Source organism: Mya arenaria, chromosome 7, assembly GCF_026914265.1.
Source record: "Mya arenaria isolate MELC-2E11 chromosome 7, ASM2691426v1".
In the NCBI taxonomy this organism is placed as follows: domain Eukaryota; kingdom Metazoa; phylum Mollusca; class Bivalvia; order Myida; family Myidae; genus Mya; species Mya arenaria.
Genome location: NC_069128.1, coordinates 61,726,916 through 61,751,210, shown reverse-complemented (window position 1 = coordinate 61,751,210; position 24,295 = coordinate 61,726,916). Strand labels below are relative to the sequence as shown.

Here is a 24,295-nt window from a genome sequence, read left to right as displayed (position 1 = left end):
ATGAGAACCAGAAAAGCTCGTCATACATTGTTCATATAAAGCGCGTGCACGCCGGCAAGCAAATTGTACATGTTTAGGGCGGGGTTTGATCTCCGTTAACCAATGAAAATCAATACGGAAATACCCGAGGTACATGTACAATTCACCTTCGGCACTTCCATAAAAGGAGTGGAGAACAAATATTTATGAATATACGTCTAAAGAGTTATTCTTTTGACCGGAAATTGTATATGATAACTCTGCAATAATAATACAAAACGAACAGGGTTTGTGATAACAATTGTGTTTTTTTTTTACCCCGCATCTTAAAAAAATACCGTCTAAATCGGATTCTAAATAATTATGATAAATATATTTATGCGCATTTTACGACAACATAAATTAACAATGATTTGCAATATACATATTATTCTAATCATCATGATGCAATAACACGGATTTAACGTTGCTTTCAAGGTGGGTTGAACTTAGAATTATACTTGTAGTGTAAATTCAATCACTCATTGACACCATTATGACATAACGTTGGTTATTACGTAAGGAATGAAGAAGCTAAAGTGATGCAAACGGTATCCACATCAATTCCAAAGTGGGTGGGGAAGGTCAAAAACTAAAACGTTTAAAAATGCTTGTTTTATTTAGATTTGAGAAATGATCTTTTTTGGGGTTGAGACATTTATTCCTGGCGACAAAAAACGATTTTAACATATTATGGATCAAAAAGCATTCACATTATTACGAAAAAGCCTATCGACATAAGTACTTCGTCATTATGTCAAAATGCCACAGAATACTTATCCAACAATGTCTTGAGAGATTCAATAACATTTTGTCAAATAAGAATGTCATTCAGAAAAATAATGAATTTTCGCGGTAAAAATTCATTTCCGGGTTACACAAATGCATAAATCCTTTTAAAAATAGCTGCAATCAACACAAATCTACAAGACATTGTTGATTGGGAAGTCCCGAGAATTACATGATAACACTATAGCTACAGCGTCTTACCGGTGATTTTTTACCAAGTTTTTCAGAAGGATACATTTATGCGAGATGAAATGTATTGACATGTCTCGCTTAAACTGGCACATATTACCGCACATAATTTCTTTAAGTTAACCTCTTTTCAAATTTATTCAGCTGAAGGCATGCATAAGCATGCAAGACAGTTTTAGACAAACTCTTTCCTATGAAGTAAAAACTGATATTTAAGTAATTAATTATTTAAATGGGGTGGGTTCGGGAGGGGTTTCCCCTCCCGACAAAACCCCTCCCGACAAGCAATGTGAATAATACCTTTTTTCTCCTGCATATAATCAGAAAATGCGGGGTCATCAGTTCAGTTTTTGCAATATTTTTCAGAAGTTTTTAACATTCTTCAAACACAATCTATATGAATTACTTAAAAAGCGATATTGTTCATGTAAAATTAACAAGACATTTACAATGCCAGCTCTAATATAGTAAAGCATAGGCATAGCAAAATTCAAAACAAAACAAAACATATATGCTTTGTGTTGATTTATAGACATTTTTAAACAATAAATACAATCTTTCACTGTTTCAAGCATATTGATATTTTTTTACTGTTTGAAATTTCAGCCAGCTCTCAAATAAATATTGAATGCCAGTGCTAAGAGGGCTGGGACACAATTTGAACAACTTTATTCCCAAAATAATGTAACCTTTGTATACAAATTATAATTTGTTGCCCTACTTCAATAATTATAATTGAATGCCATTTTATACACTTTTAGGGTCTAAAATTAAATTATTATGTTTTGATGGATCGCAAAATATTTCAGTTCGTTACTCTTAAAACATAGCTTTTGATTCTCACTCAGTTAAATTCATGTACATCAGGATTTTTCACTAAAACAAAACAAATTCACTATTTATTCTTTCTATAAGTTATCCCACATAGGTTATGGCATGGTACCATCCTCCTTATTTAGATTGTCAGAAAAGGTGAATGCATCTCAGTAGCTCAGTTGGTGAAGAACTCGCCCTGTTAGCAAAGGGGTCCCGGGTTCCAGTCCTGCAATTGTCGTACATTTTTCTGACCCAATTGTATTTCAATGGATAAATTCAAATTCTGACAATAAATAATGACAATTTAGCAGGAGGAGCTATGATCCTATTCATGTCATGTATTTTCCTTTCTCAGTGATTGTATTTAAAGCTGTACTCTCACAGATTTACCGTTTTTACATTTAACTATTTTGCCTTAGAAAAAGCAAATATTTGCCTAAATATCTGCAAACCAATGATAAAAGATTGCTGATAAAAGATTTTTATATTTCCTTTAAATTATGCACCAGTCAATTGTAACCACATCCCCCGCCAGGTCCGGGGGTATACCGGGGATAGCCGGGAAAATGGACCGTGTTTTTACTTACCAGGTGGCCCTGCAGGGCTGGGTGACCGTGGTGGTTTTGTCTTAGCGCTAAATTGAGCGGAGATTGGGCCTTATATTGCGTCTCTGGGGTGCGGGGGTATTTGGCCGGGGTTTTACCACCAGTTCGTTCCCCCAAGGCGGGGATTTTACCCGGGGTTAGCTGGACCGAAAGTCAAAGTCCCCGCTATTCCCCGGACCTGGGGGGACAGTGGTTACAATGGACGGGTTCATTAATGTTTTATGTTTTTAAACCGTTACTAACGGTTCAAGAAAAATGAATATTTTTTTTTTAAATAAGATATAAAATTCTGCGATCATTTTTTTTTCAGCAGTCCTATATAACTTGTTTCCATGCATTCACACAAAAATTGGCTCGTTAAAAGACAAAAATAAGAAAGTTGTCAAAACTTTAAATCTGTGGGAGTGCAACTTTAAGGGACACCAAATTGTACAGTGGCAAGAAAAAAAGAAATAGTGAAAACCTTTGCTAATGGCGCAATGCTTCTTCCGCTGTTTTTTTGTGTTTTTAAAATTAACTGTGTTAACTGTTGATTTAAAAATATTGTCAGTATATGAGTCTGTTCTTATCAAGTCACTTTTACATGCTAAATATTCACAATATGAACTGGGATATAATATATTTGCTGTTGCTGATTTTTGGACCATCTGGTGTCTAGCCTTTTTATAAACCATCTAGCTGCCAATATGAGTTTTAGATATTGGACAGCTTCATTGGAATTTATTTAGTAAAAAAAATTATGTTTCATGGCTAAAAGCGAAGTACTTACTAAAGGCTTTATCTTTAGTGCCCACGGGTTCAACTTTCGGACCCATTCCAAAAGCGAAATATAAGATGTTTTTCCCAATCTTCAGAAAAAAATCCCAATCAAAAGTATAAAAAAAAAAAAAAAAAAAAAAGTTTTTTAAGATGTACTGGTTCATTTTCAACATCCTTATAAATTATGTGATGTAAAGTTTGTTTGATAATTGTACTCGGAAATCATTGATTTCCATCACATTCAGATATATCTGCATGAAATATTATCTGTCATGATTGATTTATTACAATAGGTATTTACACCCAAGGATTGATATTTAAGGCATTTTGGTTCTATTAAAAGGAATTAAACTTATATAAAATCATTTCCTAATTTGCAGGAGACTTGAGAGCTTTTTCTTTTAACAGTTAAATTTCCCAATTTCAGCATTTTCACGACACAAAATTATTCAATATGTCTAGGATCTTTTTCCTAAATTGGGCCGAGTACTTAATAATGTTTTAGAAAAAATGAAATTCAAGGGACATTTTCATACAATTGAGATCTGTTTTTGTAATGATACAAAAATAAGCTGATTCTTTCATCTAATACAAAAACTAAATAATGTCTAAACTGTCAAATGTGAGGTTGCATCTGTAAACTTCGTCTTTGTTTAGAAAATCTGTGAATATAACTTTCACCACCCAGAACAATAGTATCAATATAATGCTCCAGTCAATTGTAACCACGGCCCCCCGCAGGCCGTGTTTTTAATTTCCAGGTGGCCCCGCAGGGCCGGGTGACCGCGGTGGTTTTGTCATAGCGCCAAATTAAGCCGAGATTGGGTTATATAGAGTCTCTGGGGTGCGGGGGCATTTGGCCGGGGTTAAACCATCAGTACGTCCCCGCAGGGCGGGGATTTTACCCGGGGTTGGCTGGACCGAAAGTCAAAGTCCCGGCTATTCCTCTGGGAATAGAGGGGGGGGGGGCGTGGTTACAATTGACTGGTGCATAAGAAGTAAAAAATATTCTAGTTACTATTTCCTCATGTCAGGGACAATTCAATTAAAAAGTCAATGGAAAAAACTGTTAAATACTATCATGTTGTTGTTTTTTCTAACTTTTAATTATATTTATTCCCTGTGGTCGGTCGGTTTGTCGGTCGGTCCGTTGCAACTTTGTCCAGCGCATAACTTAAAAACTACTGGATATAATTGGAATAAACTTCATACAATGGTAGAGCATAATGGGAGGAAGTGCCGTGTACAATAACCATAACTCTATTCTTCCTTATAACTGATTTATTGCCCTTTGTTCCTTTTTTTGTCTGGAGTGTAACTTGAAAATTACTGGATGGAATACATTGTAACTTCAAACAATGGTGAAGCACAATGAGAGGAAGTGCAGTGTTCAAGATCCATAACTCTACTTTTGCTAATTACTGAGTTATTGCCCTTTATTTATTTTTTTGCTGTCAAGTTTTTCCAGACATTAACTTGCAAATTTCTATATGGAATTTATTGAAACTTCATACAATGGTAAAACACAATGAGAGTGCACAAGAACCATAACTCTAATTTAGCTTATTACAGAGTTATGGCCTTTAATACTTTTTTCTTGTCCCGAGCATAACTTGAAAACTATTGGATGGAATTTAATAAAATTTCATACAGTGATAGATCATAATGATAGGAAGTGCAGTGTATAGGAACCGCAATTCTATTTCACCCAATTACACAGTTTTTTTGTTACTTTATTCTTGTCCGGAGTAACTTGAAATCTACCGGATGGAATGTAATAAGACTTTATATAGTACAGCACAATGAGAAGGAGTTCAGTGTACATTATCATTACATCCCTGGGGTGCGGGGGCATTTGGCAGGGATTTTACCATTTGTTTGTCCCCGCATGGCAGAAATTTTAGCCGGGGTTGGCTTGACTGGAAGTCAAAGTCCCTGCTATTCCCCGGACCGGGTGGGGGCGTGGTTACAATTGACTGGTGCATAAATGCCAACTTCACCAACCCAACTCGAAGCCTTTAGTGAATTTCCTTATGAAAATACGATTTTTAGTAATTACGTCAAACAGGTATAGTGGACATTTTTTAGTAATCCAATTCCTTAATAACTAATTATTAATTTGTTATTGTTTGCAACAGGTTAGAGATGGAGATGATGACAGACCAGCAGCCGAACTTAAATTGGAGAAGACATCATGCGGTAATTTATTAGTATTTCACAATCACTTTATGAAAATGTAGCCAAACAGTAGCGGGTTTGAATCTTTTAAGTTTATCTTTTCTGTTTGTTTCATTCCTAAATAACATTGTTTCATGCTGGTTGCAGATTATTTCCGGTCACGGCCTTGAGATTACATCATTTTCTAATGAAACAACAACCTCTGCGTGTTTGTCAATTTTGTGAAACTATTTTGTTTGCTTTTTTATAATTTTCAGGTTTTTGACTTATCCCTCAATACTTCTTAATACATTTCAGCATTCTGTAAAAGCACAAATGTATTGGTTCTTTTTTATAGCCACCTGGTTGCTGAAGCTCGAGAGGACCTTTATGGACAAACAATCATGTTCAAGATAGTTCTCTCTGGAATTCCATACCACGTCCAGAGAATGGAAAATGTCTTCAAGTAAGAAGAGATTCTAAGCAAGTGCATTTCTGACTCCTCCAAAATGCTTCTTTGTAGTCAATTACCTTGGAGTTGTTTAATACTCTTTGCAAAATATTCAAACATAATATATTTCATCTATTTTGTCTTGATCTTTGAATCCGTCAAATTACACTATGACTATCATTATGTGACTATATTAACGTTATCAACGTTGACGTCATTTGATGTTGACGTAATTTCCTGTTCATTATATACATACAACCTGATGAAGTCCGAATGGCCGAAACGTTGTTTCATAAATAAATAATTAGTGTTGAAGTTGGACTTCTTTAACTATCACCATATGTGACTTTATTAAATTTATGACGACATAAAGAATTGTGTATGTCTCAAATGATTGTTAACTGGTTTACATTCACAGTAGTAGTAAATACTTTTATTCTGTTAAAAACATTGCATTTATGTTATTTGCAGATTCTGATGTGCCAGCAGTCTGAAGTGGTCAAACAATCTGAAACTGGATGCAGCACAGAATCCCATATTTCAAGAGAATGCAGATGTTAGGCACCCCTGTCAAACTTGTTTGTGTGTAAATAATACAAATTGTGACATTTACAGCAAATATGTAATAATTGAGCAACGAATAGACAATTGCAAAACTCTGTTCTGTTATTTTGTGCCATATTTAGCATTTAAAACCAAATACTTTCAGTTTTTGTTGGTTTGTTCGGTTTCTTTTATTCATGATTTTTTCAAGAAGAAATCAGTTCGGTGTATAGTAGTTAGTTTAAACATATTTATTTTACAACGATTGTGAAACAAGTTATTACAACATTATATGAATCACTCTCGTTGGCACGATTTTACGCGAGAGTGTGGTCTTGTGTTGTGGGGGAAACCGGAGAACCCGGAGGAAACCCACTTGTCCGGCTTGGTGACCACAAACCAAACTCACATGCGCCCAGGCCGGGAATCGAACCCGGGTCGCCTAGGTGAGAAGCGAGTGCGCTAACCACTGCGCTAACCGGACAACCGGTGTATAGTAGTTATGGTGTTTTAACTGTCAATGAATCCAAGATCACTGTATGTTGTTGAACTGATATATATATGTTAAACATTTAAGATCCAGCTGTCAGTACAGAAAACATTGATTGTGCTTTTGAGAACACTGAATTTTATCAACATAATTTGACACTGTACATATTGCAATCATTTTTTCAGATAAATCTATATAAATTAATAGTAGATAACTGTAGCCTTAATTTGTGCATATTAACATATGTGAATAGTTTAATAGCCTCATGATGTCATTCTGTATAAATTATATAATATAATCATTTTAATTGTTTCAATTGTGTTCATATATAAATGGTTTTGGAACTGAAAATTTTCTTGCTCTATTGGCTGGTACACTCAACAAATATAAAAAAAAATATTATTCTCACCTGTTTGTATATGACTGTACAGTATTTATGTATACAATATAAAAGGTTAATGTTTAGATGTTGCGCGTACTAAAACGACCATATAATTGAATGCCAACATAACAATTTGTAGCGATTTTGACTGATAGGCTAAATTATGTTATTGTTTCTGAAAAGTCACCTTTATATATTAATGCAATTAGGTAGTCAATATTTGTTTTCTTATTATTTTTCTTCTGTTCCAATCAAGTTTTGTCTTTAGTTACAAAGTCTATTTAATGTTGTTTTTTACTTTGTGCTATTGACCTAGTTATCAATATTGGATATACATCTCTTAAAAATATGAAAGTGGTCAAAACCAATTAACCTATCGTTATAAGTATAAACATGTGTTAATGTATCGAACAGTGATTATCTTCAAAATTGCACTACCAGCATTGATCACATGAATTGCCTTATTATGTCCCTAACTTTTAAATTTTGTTTTGATAATAAAAAGGTATTGGCATTTCGGGTAAAATCTAATAACTATTTGGCAATTATTTCTTATGACTATATAGATGGAATTCAATTGTTTGATTTATTTTAATTATATATGTTATACTTTGAATGTTTAACCAACTTACGGCTGTTAAACCTTCATAATTACTTGGACGTTTTATTTTCCTTTTATAAACTCTAATAGCATTATTGTAGCAGTTTTAATCATGGAGTATAGTGTTGCTTGTTATTCCAATACTGTGGTCAATCAATATACCATTAATATTTAGGTTAGTAAAGGTATTTCTAACATTGACTAATAATTAGTAATAGCTATTTGACTAAGTATTACCGTAATACAATGTGTTATGTATATACTCACATCGATATTTTATTTCTACCACTATTTAGATTTATTTGCTTGAATACATATTATTCATCTTACTGAATCTACCAGTGCTACCTAATACGTGTTTTCCAATTGAAACACCTTCCCTTTCGTTTTGTTAAGGTGTTTCAGCATACGGACACAATAGCTATTTAAGATAGATAATCTATTATCCTTACCTTAGTTCTAACTAAGCTCAAACTAGATATTCATTCGTAAGATAAGCATTATGACTGGAGTGCTAATACTCAAATCTTAAGATTTTGATTGTTAACTACTGCAAAATATGCATATGGTTTGAAATTAAATCACTTATACAACTAATACATTTTACATTTTGACCAAACTATGTATTACCTGTTCTTATACAATGTATGCAATATATGTTCATTTCTTAACCATGGTCCAATGAAGAAACTACTCACCTACGTTCAATAGCTTCGATAAACTTAGTTGTGCTATAATTTTTCTTAGATGTACAAATAATTACATGTTTAAAATATCTTTCTTGGTATAGCTACTGCACTAACAATTATACAGTCTACATTTTCAAAGAGACTCTTATGTGTCCAATAGTACTGTCATCATCAGTTAAATAATATTATTTTTGTTTTGACTTAAACCAATAAGTATTTCCTTAATGGTACTACGCATGATATAACTTATATCCTCCTTAAACTATCAACATATGGTTACATTTACCTATCTTTTTTGCCCTCTTTTCAAGTTCTTTCTTTCTGTCTATGGTGGTTGGTATCTGGATAATTCACATCCTCGTGTCACTGTTTGGCCTAAACATAGAAGTAGCTGTATGACACTGATTATGTTATTGTATATTTTATTGGTTGGTTAATCTCATGAAAGCTCACATGAACGTGTACGCGCTTCAAAAATATAAGTACATCGGCCATTTCAAATGTTTTGTTTATTTGGTGTTTTTACTTGGCTTAGTAAACGATACAGGTGGCATTTATGCTTTGTGCCTTAATTTTAAGGTCACATCAAATTTAGGCTTGCTAGCACGTCAGCACCACGATATAAAACTGAATCATTGTTCGGCATTACGTCACGCAGCACGTGTAGCTTTCCAATCTAATTCTGAATTTACAAGTCACTGCTTAAGTGTATTGTTTTTCACTGTACTATTCACTTGGTTATCTATATTTCTTTTATTGTCTGGTGATTTTCACCCAAACTCAGGTCCTACTTCAAGTCAAGACTCATCTGTCAGTAGTTCTCATTTTGACTTTTCAAATAACTTGTCAAACTTCTTGTCTTGTCCTAATTACCTTTTGCTTGTTCATTATAATGTCCAGAGTTTACTACCAAAATTAGAGATATTGACATCTGAACTTCGCTCTTTCGATATTCTTACTTTTTCCGAAACTTGGTTAGGGGATGCAACTTTAGATGGTCAAATTCTTATTCCTGGATTTTCTAATCCAATTCGTCGTGATCGCAGCGATAATTGTTATGTTGGAGTTGCTGCTTACGTTAAAGAAGGTATAAGCTTTAAACGTCGAAGTGATTTGGAATTAAATTATCTTGAATGTCTGTGGCTTGAACTAAAATTTCACACCAATAAACGAGTATTAGTTGGTGTTTTCTATCGTCCACCTAATTCTGATAATAATTACTATAACCTCATTGAAGATTCTATTGGTCTAGCAAGAGAAAGTGGTGTTGATGATGTTATAATTACAGGTGATTTTAACCTCAACACCCTAGTTGAAAAATCAGGGAGGAAAATACTGTCTTTATCGCAACAGTTTGCCATCGAACAATGTATCAAAGATCCAACTCACTTCACAGAAAATACTTCGTCGATTATCGATCTTTTATTTGTTTCGAATTTCAACGACTTAGTCCATAGCGGCGTTGGTGAGCCATTTCTTGAGCAAAACACTCGCTTCCACTGTCCTATTTTTTGGTATATTTAAATTCCAAAAACCAATCAAAAAGACTATTCGTCGTCGTATACGGAAATATGATAATGGGAATTATATTCAACTTTGTCAAAGGCTTTCAGATACTGATTGGTCATTAGTTCGTATTCCAAGCATTGATTGTTTCAAATCTTCTCTTACTAAGACTGTTGTTGATCATGCTCAGGAGTGTATTCCTAATAAAGAAATATATATCCATCCCTTTGAACCTCCCTGGATAAATGCAGATATTAAACTAAAAATACGACAGCGGAAACGCGCTTATAAATGGGTCAAGCTCACTAATAATCCAATGCACTGGGCCAGATTTCGTGGCTTGAGAAATGAAGTCGTCTCTCTAATCCGGAGCTCAAAATTGAAATATTTTGATTCACTTGCTTCGAAACTTAAATCTGATCAACTCACTTCGAAAGATTGGTGGAAGACCCTTAAATCATTTATCTCTCCGCAGACATCACGGGGAATCCCCCCGCTAATTAACCCGCTTAATGATGAGTGTGTTGCAGACAATAAAGGCAAGGCTGACATTCTAAATGATTATTTCGTTCTTCAGACTTATGTTGACGACTCATCACATGTATTACCTCGGGTTGATTTAGCTTTCAATGATAGAAACCTTGATTTAATTGTTATCATGCCTTCAGAGGTAAAAGATGTTCTAGTCTATCAATTGGAAAAGCATCTGGACCCGATGGCTTTGATAATCGTGTTTTGCGAGAAGCTTGTACAGCACTTAGTCAACCTTTATGTGATTTATTTAACGCTTCGCTCTGTTCTTGTGTTGTTCCTACAAATTGGAAATGTTCAAATGTTTGTGCTGTGTTCAAAAAGGGAGATCCTTCGGACCCTTCTAATTATCGACCAATATCTCTTTTAAATACAATGGAGAAGGTTTTCGAAAGAGTTGTATTTAAACATGTATTTAACTTCCTTCGAGACACACATTTCTTTACCCGATATCAATCTGGTTTCCTGCCAGGGGATTCTACCGTAAACCAACTTACCTACTTATATAATAGCTTTTGTCAAGCTCTCGACTCTGGTCTCGAAATAATAGTTGTTTGTTTTGATATAAGTAAAGCATTTGATAAAGTTTGGCATCGTGGTCTTCTCTTTAAACTCGAAAGAGCTGGCGTGTGTGGTAGTTTATTATCTTGGTTCGCCAACTACTTAGGAAACAGACGACAACGCGTTGTTATTCCTGGAGCATCATCTGACTTAAAATCAATTAAAGCAGGTGTTCCACAAGGATCAATTCTGGGCCCTCTTTTATTCCTTGTTTATATTAATGATATAGTTAGCGAAATTGATTCGTCTATTAACCTTTTTGCTGACGATACCAGTCTATTTGTTATAGTGGATTCCCCACAGACGGGGGCTGTTCAATTACAGAGAGATATTGATAAAATAAGTCTTTGGGCTGAAAAGTGGCTGGTCAAGTTTTATCCAAACAAATCAGAATCAATGGTTATTTATCGAAAGAGGAACAAACCAATACATCCCTCTCTGTACATGTTTGATATCGCTATCCCTGTAGTGGAATCACACAAGCACCTTGGTATTTTCTTTTCTGATGGAGGAAATTGGCATTCTCATATTAACTATATTATTGGAAAGGCTTGGTCTAGGGTCAATATCATGAAACGACTCCGTTATCAACTTGATAGGAGGTCTCTTGAGGTCACCTATCTATCATTCATACGGCCATACGCTGATGTTGTTTGGAGTAATTTTACTCAATATGACAAGGATGAACTTGATAAAATTCAAACTGAGTGTGCACGTATTGTTACTGGTTGTACTCGACTTGTTTCCCTGCGACTTCTTAAGATCGAATCTGGTTGGGAGGATTTAAGTTCTCGGCGAGAAAAACACAAGCTTCTTCTTTTTTTCAAAATGAAAAATGGTCTTGCACCAGATTACCTTTCTGACCTCGTTCCACAAACAGTAGGCCAAGCCTCGTCAAGATTGTTAAGAAACTCATCACACATATCTAGCATTCGTACAAATACTTCACTTTATATGAATTATTTCCTACCTTCTACCATATCTGCATGGAATAATCTCCTAGGCGAAGTAAAATTGATTGACAGTGTTTCTGGATTTAAAACTTATCTAAAGTCGGATGTCCCAAAAACGAATGATCTTTTTTATTATGGTAAGCGCCGATTACAAGTCTTGTACACACGTCTTCGCAATGATTGCAGCTCACTGAATCATCACCTGTTTGTTAGAAATATCGTGCCGTCTCCCCTCTGCTCGTGTGGAATTCAGGAAACATCTTATCATTTTCTCCTAATTTGTCCTCTTTATACAGATCAAAGGCGAATAATGCTGTCTTCTGTAGAAGAGCTGACTGAAGTAACTCTTCATAACCTACTTTATGGTGATGAAACTCTTTCAGAAGATCAAAATAAGATAGTGTTTGATGCTGTTCATCTGTTTATTCAATTGTCCAAACGATTTGACTAGTTATCCAACATTTGTATCGAATTCAGACTAAATTTTGTAATGTCATTCATAGTACTAAGCTAAGTAGATTGCTTGACACTTGAAGTGTATTACCTAAACCAACCACCTAACCTTTCCTTCTTCAACTCTATATTTCTCCGTTTGAATTCAATTAACGATATGGTGTGATACTAGTAATTAAGTAACCGTGTTATCATATGTCCCAGATATAGTTCAACATTCTATTACTTTATATTCATCGTTATGATTTTCATTTTGTCATCTATATAGAGGTTATATAATGTCCGTCACTTAAAAAAGCACTCTACAAATTGTTTGGAAAAGAACATTATAAGATTTATTTATCTTTCGTTCTCATCCGTTTCATAACATTTGTACTTGTATTTGATTTACATTGTATTTGACATGTATTGATGAATAAAATATGTTTAAACTAAATATAAAAAAAATATATGAAATAGTGCTTAGTGAGCTCAGCTGACAGTTTTTTTTCTGAGTTCTTATTTGGGTGTGTTCCAACAATATCACTGACTTGATTACTTTTATTGTATATTTTATATAGGTGCTAATTTTAGAATATATTTACAGCTGTTCTGAATGTTGATTGTAATTGCAATTTATCATTTCTTTCTAGATCACACTGTGGGTTAAACATTATGTGAGGGTTAGAAGTCATTTGTTTGTAATTACACCTTGATAAGTTTAAGCTTTAATATACTGGGTCTTGAAAGTCCCATGATATAAACAATTGGTTTTGACTATATTCATGCTTCATTTAGAATAAACCTCATAAGAGGTCATAACATATTGGGCCTTTAAAAGTTTGAAAAGTTTAACATTAATTTATTCATACAATTTTATTTCCCACCGGATGTAAAAACAACAACCTTTTTTTCAAATAGCAAGACAAAAAGGTCGCTGTTGGTGATCTGTAAAAAATGCATGTGTTGCTGCATATTTAACTGTCACAGGTCTTTTAGTTTATACCTGATTTTAGCAAAGCTGTTTACAATATTCATTAATTGAAATTTGGATAATTTTGATCATTAGACATGATGTTTTTCAGATTTGTCATTGCAAAACACAAATTATTTTAAAGTTTATTTAAAGCATCGTTTAGATAATTCTGTAATTACAGCAAAATTGTATTTGCCCTTAAAATCTTAACAACACATTTGTTCATAATTAACAATTTGCATTTTTTTTGGCGGGGATGGGGTGTGTGTTTTTGTAACAAACAAATAAGAATATATTTTGTATTCTCACTGAGATATTTTGCAGACAATTTGCCAGAGCTGCTTGGCTACATATTGTTCATATACAATCATAATAATTAGTCATTGATTAAATTTTTGCCATGTTTTACCATCATGTTTAAATAAATTTTGCCCATTCAATTCTAGTTAAAATTATTATTACCCCTGCTTGTAATATACTTCAGTGCAACATTATTGATATGTGATCATTTTTAGCTTGACTATTCGAAGAATAAAGAGAACTATCCGAGTCACCCTAGTGTCAGCGTCAGCATTACCACTTATGTTAAAGTTTGCGTACCACCTCAAATATTTTCAAAGTCCATTGACATACTGTTTTGAAACTTTGCACGCTTGTTCACCAGCATGCCCCCAGCCTGTACACAGGAGGAGGTCACTGTATCGAGCATTTTGACAGAATTATGCCCCTTTTTTACTTAGAATTTACGTGTAAGCTTGCGTATCACCTCAAATATTTTCCAATTCAATTTATGTAAATATCTGAGCACATCATGTATTGCATTGAAATCAAATGTAACAGTATTCAATGCATGTTTCGCCAAAACATTTCAGTCCATACACCGAAAAGCGGCGGAATAGTCGAGCGCGCTGTCTCTGTGACAGCTCTTGTTTTTATTTATTTTCTGTTCGTAAAATATTCCGCAAATGCGTTTGTGTACTTGATCTCAAATGCATAGTAGCTTTATTTCAGTTAATTAAGAAGAGTAACTCTAAACTTCATATAAAATATAAAGAAATGCATTATATATAATGTATACACTATTATTGAAGATTGTTGCGTATACACTAAATAAATTGCTAACAGCAACAGAACTGCTTTTTATTTAAAATGTTTTATTGACATATACAAAAAAAACGTTCCCTTTTACTCCTAGTATGTTTCACATAGTCATAAAGTAAACTTAAAGTGTCAGGCAATAACACTTCAAGCCCGTAGAGGCAGCGCCTTAGTTCATATTACCCTGATAATGATATCAATCATTCCTTAAAATATTTTCTATCGTCATGAATCATCTCATCGCTTTTAGAAATACAAGGGTTATAAACGATTTTTACAACTTCAGCAATCAGCACTACGCAATATGACAAATGTGTGGTTGATGTGGATATAAATGACATAAATAATATACACTTATATACAGTATATATGTGAAATATACGATTACATTGACCAACGAACAATGATTTTGCGGTCCATATCAACAGCATATTGCATAGCTTTTACGTTTATCATTTTTAACACATGATAATGCATGATATCATTTGTTTTGTAAAGAGTATGAGAACCCTTACAAAAGTCCTGTTTTGGACAGTGACATGAAACCTTTTAGACATATTGTTTCTTTAGGTAAAAAGAATTCCTTGGAGGTTTTAGCTGCCATCTCATTGTCCACCGATTTGTAACGTTGTTCAAAGATAATATTAATGTAGGCAGAAACGTGCATTTTAGGGATATAAAATGCACCATCGAGAATAGAGGATGCATGATGAATAATATCCATGAGTTTGTTGTGTTATTGTTCATGATGTTGAGGTGATGGATTAAACATTGCTCTTGCATGATATGAACAACTCTGAAAACTCAGAGGCAGCAAAACAAGCCAAGATCCAAAAACAGATTTTGGAGGGCATGCAGCCGAAACTGCAAGTATACACAATATATGGGACAATTAAGCATAAGATTTGGAAAAAAATTAGGGGGGTCTGAGATCCATCATAAGGGAACAGGTGGTTGTGAATGGATTACATCAGGTTGTTGTTAATCTTTGCCAGAACGGGAGGAATTTAAACAAAGATTTGTTCAGGAAAGAATGACTGTGATAAGGTACCTGTTATGAGGTACTTGATAATATAAGAGTCCTTTAATGTAAATCTGATGAAATAGTTAGGATCGTTTCATATCTATAAATATGTTTAAAAACAAAAATATGTTAAAATAGACTTAATATAAAAATAGTTAAGTTTTGACATCTTCATGTGTACCACATGGTTCGTCACTCATTGACAAATTATGCTATTTAATTAAAACATAATTAAAGAAGATAAGCAACCTGTATCCAAACATTTTGTAATGGCACTTTAAATTGTTGACATTTAGTTTATAGACAGATGAACTGAGATAATATTTAGGCATGAGGTATGCTTGAACGGAGAATAATTAACAATAATAATTTTTCTGGAACATGGTATTGATAAACACTGTCGACCATCAGGCGACACTTCATCTTATCAACCGAAGGGAACGCTGTCAACAGAGACTTTACTCAAATATTTTTTTATATAACTATTGTCTATTGATGAACCTTCAGTGTTGACAAAGACCTAAGAGTCATGTTCAAATTCCTCAGTGATGCTTAAGGTATTTATTTCAGCCCGTTTTTCAGCATAAGTAAATATTATCAAATTATCAACACCGTCAACATATCAAAGAAAATTTCAGAAGATCCATTTTACCATTAAACAATTGAGGCGCAATGTATTCTCTTGTGTAGAAACCAGTCGCTGTACAGTTGTCTAACATCATCACCTCAAGCACGAACATCATCATCATCATCATCATCATCATTCATCATTCATCATCATCATCATTATCATCATTAACATCATCGTCGTCGTTGTCAAAACCACCACCACCACCAGCACCACGACGATAATGATGATTATGATGATGATGGTGATGGTGATGATGATGATCATGATCATCATCATCGAATTCGTTGATTTAATTGCTTACAAATTTAAGTTGTTAAACATTTAGAAAGTACAACACATTTAACATAAAAAGAGCATTACTTTTGCACAAGGAACGTATGTCTTTAATGAATGGTTTCTTAATGTGGTTTGCCATCTTATTTGTTCTTTTCTTAATATTAGTCGTTTAAAATATCTGCACGGCCATGATATGTTACCTATGTATTTTAAGCGTAAGTGTCTGTTTAATCTGTTTTTCTATCGAAATACCAGTTTATCTTCATACTTCTATTTCTAACTTGGTAGGAAAATGTTTGCGTAAATAATCATTTTCAATTTTCAATTTTTATCTTTAGTCTATTATCTTTGTAAGATTTTATTCGTATTCAAAATTGTTTTCATTAAACAATATGTATCCAATTCAGTCATACCGCCTGGTCCTAGAGCCCAGCTTTTAACATCGGAAAGTATTACAGTCAGTTACATCAAAGTTATCAATAAAAAATAATCTTGAATGATTTATAATAGATCTCATCTTAGTAGCCTAGCAATGGCCATTAATAATATTACACTGATCGAGATACAGATTATTCATTGGAGAGTCACAGTCTTTCATAAAGTTTAAAATAATTCGATTACTATTTCCTTGCAAATGATAGACAATGGAATATTTCCAAATTCACCATAAAACACTCCTACGCACAGGGTACAGAAGGTAAAAGATTCAGCTCTCTATAAGCTTATCAAATAATGCTCACACTGAGCCAATTTCTGACCACTGTGCGCAAGAGTGTAAATGCTTTGAAATAATATTGAGTCGAAATCGAATCTAAGCACTTTAAAGGATCATCAGCTTCCTTTTTGAAATATACAAACATTATTATTCCGACACCTTTTGATAGAATAATCATGAATTCAATTAGTCTGGGCTTGGTTTAAACATTTTCTTTTATTGAAAGAAACATACAACATTTGCAAGGTCATATAAACACTATCGAAAAATATAATTGTACGAGCGTGTCATGGCGTCTGAGCTAATTTGTAAATGAACCAATTTTTAAATTAAAAAAAATAGAAAATATACAAATAATGATTGTTTGACACGGTTATTGTATTAAAGTTGAAAACAAGTTGTGGAAATATGACGAGAATAAGAACCAAAATACATGTGCAAACAATAGGAAAGAAAGGAAAAGTATAGTAAAGTGGGCGAACTAGAACTTGTTTGTTTAGATGTTGTTTTTTTTTTCACTTTGAAGAGTTCAATAAATTTATATTCATAACGATTTTTTGTTATCCATCCGTCGTTTTACATTAGTTTAGAGATTGATACAAGTTTAGTGGCGTCTGTTCTAATTCTTGTAGCTTCTTGTTGGATTTTGTTTTTCTTGCTGAATGCAGTTGTCGAAAAGTATGTCACCGTGGTCCAAAATTGGCGTTATGAACGATATTAAAATTGTTTTATTGATTTTCGATCCCAAACGAATATTAGTTTACGCATTATATTTATCTCTTCCAACATATTGTTTTATTATAGTTGATCTGAGCACCGTTTCGAAGATCTTTTGTTTATGACTGTCAACTTGGAATATCTGTTTATCCTGCATATAGATAGGTTGATGTTGTACTTGATGTGTCTTTGTCGAGATGGCTAATGTCTCTGTTTTTCTAGGGTTTAAATTTACAAGTCAATTGAATGCCCAAGAAAATATCTTATTTACATTACGAATGAGGATAGTTGCTGCATCACTTGGATCATAAACGAAAATAAACAGGCTGGTATCGTCAGCGAAGAGTCAAGTATCAGCGTTGATTTCAGAAAGAATTTCATTATACAAATAAGAAATAGCGAAGGACCTAGAAAAGAACCTTGAGATACACCTGCACTTGTATTATTCCATGTCTGATTGCACATCCGAAACAAAAAATATTTGCTTACGATCCAAGAGATATGAATCGAACCAGGATAAAAGTTTACCAGATAAACCGATTTTTGTTTATGAATCAATCCTGTATGTCATTCTCTATCGAAGGCCTTACTAATATCAAAGAAGACTGCTTTGATTAACTTGCGACGAACAACCACTTAATAAATCATCGTGAGTAGTTTAGGTAGTTGATTAGTGGTCGCGTCTCCTTTGGTAAATCCTGACTGGAGATCGGATAAATATTATTATCATGAAGATAGTTGTTAGTATGTTTGAATATTGCTCTTTCAAACACTTTACCTTCAGCACTCATGAGAAAAATTGAACGATAGTGTTAGATAGGTATGGGGCGCCGTATTTGAGGATATATAACACTAAAGCTTCTTTCCAAGCCGACTGGAAAACACCATTTGATAAGGACTGGTTAAATAATGTGGACAATGGGTAGGAAATTTCATGTTTTAACTTAGAGTTTGAGAAGAATCCTATTATATATACAATCCGGACCATATGTTTTGCCCATTGGTAAGCCCTTTAAAACAGACGATACTTCCAAGGATGAAAAAACAAAGGAGCTGATACACTGGAATAAGAGTACTGCCGGTTAGTCAAAACGGGTACGAACGAATCGACAATAAATGTTTGATCTGGAAACAAATGTTCAGGACATACGCTTAAGCTTTTGTATCGTGTAAGACATAATAACCGGATCATAGCGGGGGTATCGCTTGAATGGAAGCATACTTGATAAAGCTCTTACTACAGGGTCATCAGCATTTGGAGTAAGTATTTTGAGTTCTTGTATCGGCTTCGGACAGCTTGTGTTTGTGTTTTGCTGATTGAATTAGATTAGTTTTCTCATTCTGGAGCGTTGTTTGCTTTCAGACAAGAAAAGGATTCCAACAAGATCTACAGAAAGCGAAAAAGGACATACAGAAATCTGAAATGGTATGGTATAAAATGTTGTACAACACCTGTATTATAACACTTTGAAAAAGAATAACCTAAAAAATAATACAGTTCTCTACCATTTGAACGCATCATTTATAGTTATATAAGTTTTTTTACAAATGGAAAGGGTGTGCATACTACATTATATTGGGTGTACAAATACATGTGTGATACTTTTCATATATTGGCGATAATGTAACACATTGCTGCCTTTTAATCCGATAAAATTTTGGTATAGTTTAAAAGGGCTAATTACTGACAACATGACCTAAAATACATTTACAAATCGAAACTTCAGGGACCGGACAATAATTAAAAAAAAATCAAAGCTCAAGAAATTTCAGATATAAGAAACGCGAGTTCACTTAAACACAAATGCAATGGGGGTTGAACCTAGTCTATATGCGAATAACCTCACACATATTCCAACATGTATCAATAAGTACAACTGATAAAGTAAGTTCAATTAATCACGACTGGATACAGCTATCACGTGCAATCTTTCACAGTACAACGTTCTTACTGTTAGTAATTTTTCCGGTACATTATTTATATTTTATTTTTCTGTTTAAATTATACTTATATACTATGTATCGACGCATCTAGAATTCTAGGTATTCAGTACGCGATTCGAGGTCACTGCAGAGGTCAAGTTCAATTGTCCAAATATGCTATTTAATTTCATATCAGTAGACAAACGTGTAACCTATCAATGCTGCTGTTTTTATTGCTTTTTTTCTTATCTTTTCACCTGGATGAATTTCCTGCAATTCCCGCCAATGTCCAAAAGCGTGAAATGTTTTCTCACTGGTATTTTCTCACTTTATTCCGATTCTTCATCATCATCACTTCTAGCACAATAACAATCCTCACCACCACTAGCCATGTTTTGGAAAAAAATGTCCTAGAAATCACCTTTATTAGTATATATTTTTAAACTCTTTAGCCTCAACTTTGTTTTCACGTCTTTATCCCTTCATCATACACCCGTGTTATAAACTGAGCTTGGTTAAACACTAATGGAATAAACTAGTTATTTTGTTTGTATTTATTTACTGCATAACTAAATAAATTACAATTATATTGTCATTGCCTATGGGCCTTCTTCAAGTTTCATGTTTTTTTCTATACGCCGTAAGATTAAGAAGGGGTTGGAGCACAGGCTACTGCAAGTGCAACAGGGATTGGTCTATTTTGAAAGGGTAAAAGCAAAAGCAAACATTAGCACGGACTATGGCAAAATATTATCTGAAATTAAAACTAGTCTGTTCGGTATACAACATTTTGAGGTGTCTGTTATTACCAAAAAATAAATGTCAACATCATTACTGCAGTAAGGTTCCCAATGATAAGTGGCAGCCATATAGCGATGTTGTTTGAGGTGATACTTGTCGAATAACCAGATATGACGATACAATAAGGAATGTTTTTGTTTTTTAAACTGATAGCCCCATAGACGGGATTATAAGTATCTTGCATGGCCGACAGTGTAAGATAGGTGCATCCTGACCCCAGCGTAGGGTGTGTCCGCTTAACACCCTGCGCAAGGGTTAGGATGAACCTATCTAACATGAGCGGCTATAGTAGATGCTTTTTCTCCCACCTCAGTTAAGCAATATAAAGTAAACATGTATTTTTTTGTTGGAACTTTTTGGTGCGTTGTGAAAATAAATGCGTATGGAAATGTGATAATTCGTGATTGTCATAGGTTAAAAATACCGTGATAATTCTGAAAAGGTGACATCTATCACAAACCTGCATCTGATTTTTAGTACGGCTGAAGAGAGGAGAACAATTGTAGTAGTCATAACCAGACAACAAATGTAAAATGGCAACATAGTATGGAGTAATTAAATATGGATTGTCAATGTACGCATTTGTTTTTTCAAGTTATTATAAAAAATAATATAATTTCAAGGTCTGACTTGATATTTCGCCTGTTTTCTTTCAGGCAAGGAAAGGATTCGAACAGGATTTACGGAAAGCGAAACAGGACATAGATAAATCTGAAAAGGTAAGGTATACAATGTTGTACAATACCTGTATACATGTTAATTGAAAAAAATCAATAATGAAAAAAAGTAGCAAACTGAATTGATCATTTCAGTAATTTAAGTTCTAGAAAAATGAACATATAATACATACTTCATTTTATGTATCAGGTGTAGAAATACATATGTCATTCCTTTCATATTTTGGCAATAATGGTATACTTTGATGCCGTCTGATCCCATTCAAATTTGGTATAGTTTGAAAGGGTGTTGCGTGCTATTTACAAACAAAATGACCTAAATGCATTTACACAATCTATCTAAAAACACCCATTATTAAAAAAAATCTAATATAAGACCTAGCTAGAGGCAAACATTAATAGTCAAAACGAGTCTATATGAGAAACATTAACATCACAAACAGACCACACGCATCAACATAATTTATTATGCCCCATCCATCACCTCGAAGAAGAGGGGTATATTGCTTTGTATATCGGTCGGTGGGTCGGTCGGTCCGTTGGTAGACCAAAGCGTGTCCCGGTGATAACTTAACAATCCCTGGATGTATGGTAACCAAACTTGACATGAGCCTGACCAGTAGATGATCCCTATTTATTTTAGGGGTCATCTGATCAAGGTCACAGTGACCTTGAATGATAAAATGTTTGTCTTAGTGTTACCGTGACAACGCTTTCACTCACTGCCCTCAAACTTGATTTGGAGGGAGGGCCTGTCCAGTAAATAACCTCTATTGATGTTGTGGGTCATCGGGCTAAAGGTCAAGGTCACAGTGACCTTGAATGATAAAAGGTTGTCCTAGTTATAACTCAACAACGCCTGCACCCATAGCCCTTAAACTTGACTTGGAGTCTGGGCATGACCAGTCGATGACCCCGATTGATTTTAGGGGTCATCGGGTCAAGGGTCAAGGTCATAGTGACCTTGAATGATTAAAGGTTGTCTTAGAGAGATAACTCGACAATGCCTGCACCCATGGCCCTAAAACCTGACTTGTAGGTTGGAACTGACTAGTAGATGACCCTTATTGATTATTTAGGTTCTTGGGCCAAAGGTCAATGTCACAGTAACATTGAATGATAAAAGGTTGTCTTAGAGATAACTCAACAACGCCTGCAACCATGGCAATAACACTTGACCTTGATTGGGTCAAAGATCACAGTTTCGGTGAACACAATGGCTTGTCTTTGTGATAACGTGACAACGCCTGCACCCATGACCCTAAAACTTGACATTTAGACTTTGGGTGACCTGTTGATGACTCCAATGGATTTTGAGATCAAAGGTCATGGCCATAACTCATATTTATCATTAAAATTTCGTCATATTTACTTATTCCCTGCTGGAAGAGGAAAGTACATGATTATTTGCAAATATCAGTCATCATCTGAATATGAATAAACACTGTACCTAATATCCTCACACTTTGAATGGTCATAATCTTAAAACTGCATCAAATGCAACCAATGTAAATGACAAATCAGCTGCAATTTTGGTCCATGCATATTTCATTCATTTCATTCATTTGTCCAAATAGCCCTGACAACATATGGCTACCATAGGGGGCATAATGTTTGACAAACAACTCTTGTTCAATGAATGTTGTGTTGACTGCCTTGGAACGGTCAGTGAAACACGGGTTCACTAAAACACGAATGCACTGGGGGTTAAAACTAGTCTATATTGGAATAACAAATATATTCCAACATATATCAGTACAATGAAGCCACAACTTTAAGCCTCGTCGTAGCCATTTTCAACTTGAAAAACCATGAAGAATAAAGTTAAACTAACATATATACAGATAAACTAATTTCAAGTGGATACAGACATAACGAAACTAGTTTATATACGAATAACCTCAGAAAAATTCCTGCATGTATCAATTAGTCCAATAAAACCACAACATTAAGCCTCGCCGAAGCCGGTATCAACCAATTTCAAGCGCTTAACGACTGGATACAGACAACACGTGCACTATTTCGCGCTACAACATTCTAACTGTGAATTAATAACACGGTATAATTATTTTATATTATTTCTCTAATATTATTAGACTTATATTATTATTTTGTCTCGATGCATCCAGAATGCACATAATTGTGAAATGTGTTGTTAAATAGTTTCGTTATTTTCCGCCGTTTATGACACTTAAGATACCTAAGTAGAACGGGTAGCATTATCTAATTCCAAGCCATTCTGAAAGTCTAGTGTTAATTGTATAGACTATTATAGAAACTTTTACAAATCACATATCTTAACAAGATCGGAACAAGACAAGAAACGCTTTGTTTTATTGTGTTTCGTTTATTCATAAATACATGTAGACATATTGTCCATGTCCATACATTTGATATATTTTTTTACATATGTAAGTTGTCAAGAGATCAATGCAATATTTATTATAATTATTATACAGAACATGTATGACATCGCATAGAAAAAACATAGAATACAATCAATACATGACAGTATATGAAAGCAAGAGATCTGTATGAAACAACGTTTATAAAAGTTATCACTAGACATTATAACAATGATACTTGTTTCTTAAACTTAATGCAAAATTAACATACAGGGCTAAATTACTATTTACTTTTACATTTTCGGATTGCATTGATTCAACAAATTTTGCTACGTTGGTCTTTTTTGATAATACATAGTAATATGTGACTTTCTTAATTCGTTATACTGTGGACATTCATAAATAAAATGAAATTCATTTTCCAATACATTATATTAGTTCATGCAAGTTCTGACCTCAAGTTTTGGATAAGCGATCATTAAGTCTAGACGTCAACAAGGACATACATATATTTTCATCACAATACTGATTCAACCAAGCATAATGGAATCCGAGAGATTGTAACACAGTTATTAGCATTATTCTTATCATCTTTCTTATGCAATGGAACTTGAATGCCTTCTTACTCCTGGTAGGAGGC

General features: G+C 34.0%; 1 protein-coding gene across 5 annotated transcripts in view; it reads left to right on the top strand.

The window, feature by feature from the left end:
• Positions 1-24,295, top strand: part of LOC128241720 (myosin-13-like) — a 257,756-nt gene that overhangs the window by 28,035 nt on the left and 205,426 nt on the right. For all 5 annotated transcript variants that reach the window (XM_052958769.1, XM_052958770.1, XM_052958772.1 and 2 more), the window contains 2 exons: positions 19,273-19,335; positions 21,290-21,352. In XM_052958769.1, coding sequence (XP_052814729.1) covers positions 19,273-19,335; positions 21,290-21,352 — 126 coding nt within the window. The remainder of the gene's footprint in view (positions 1-19,272; positions 19,336-21,289; positions 21,353-24,295) is intronic.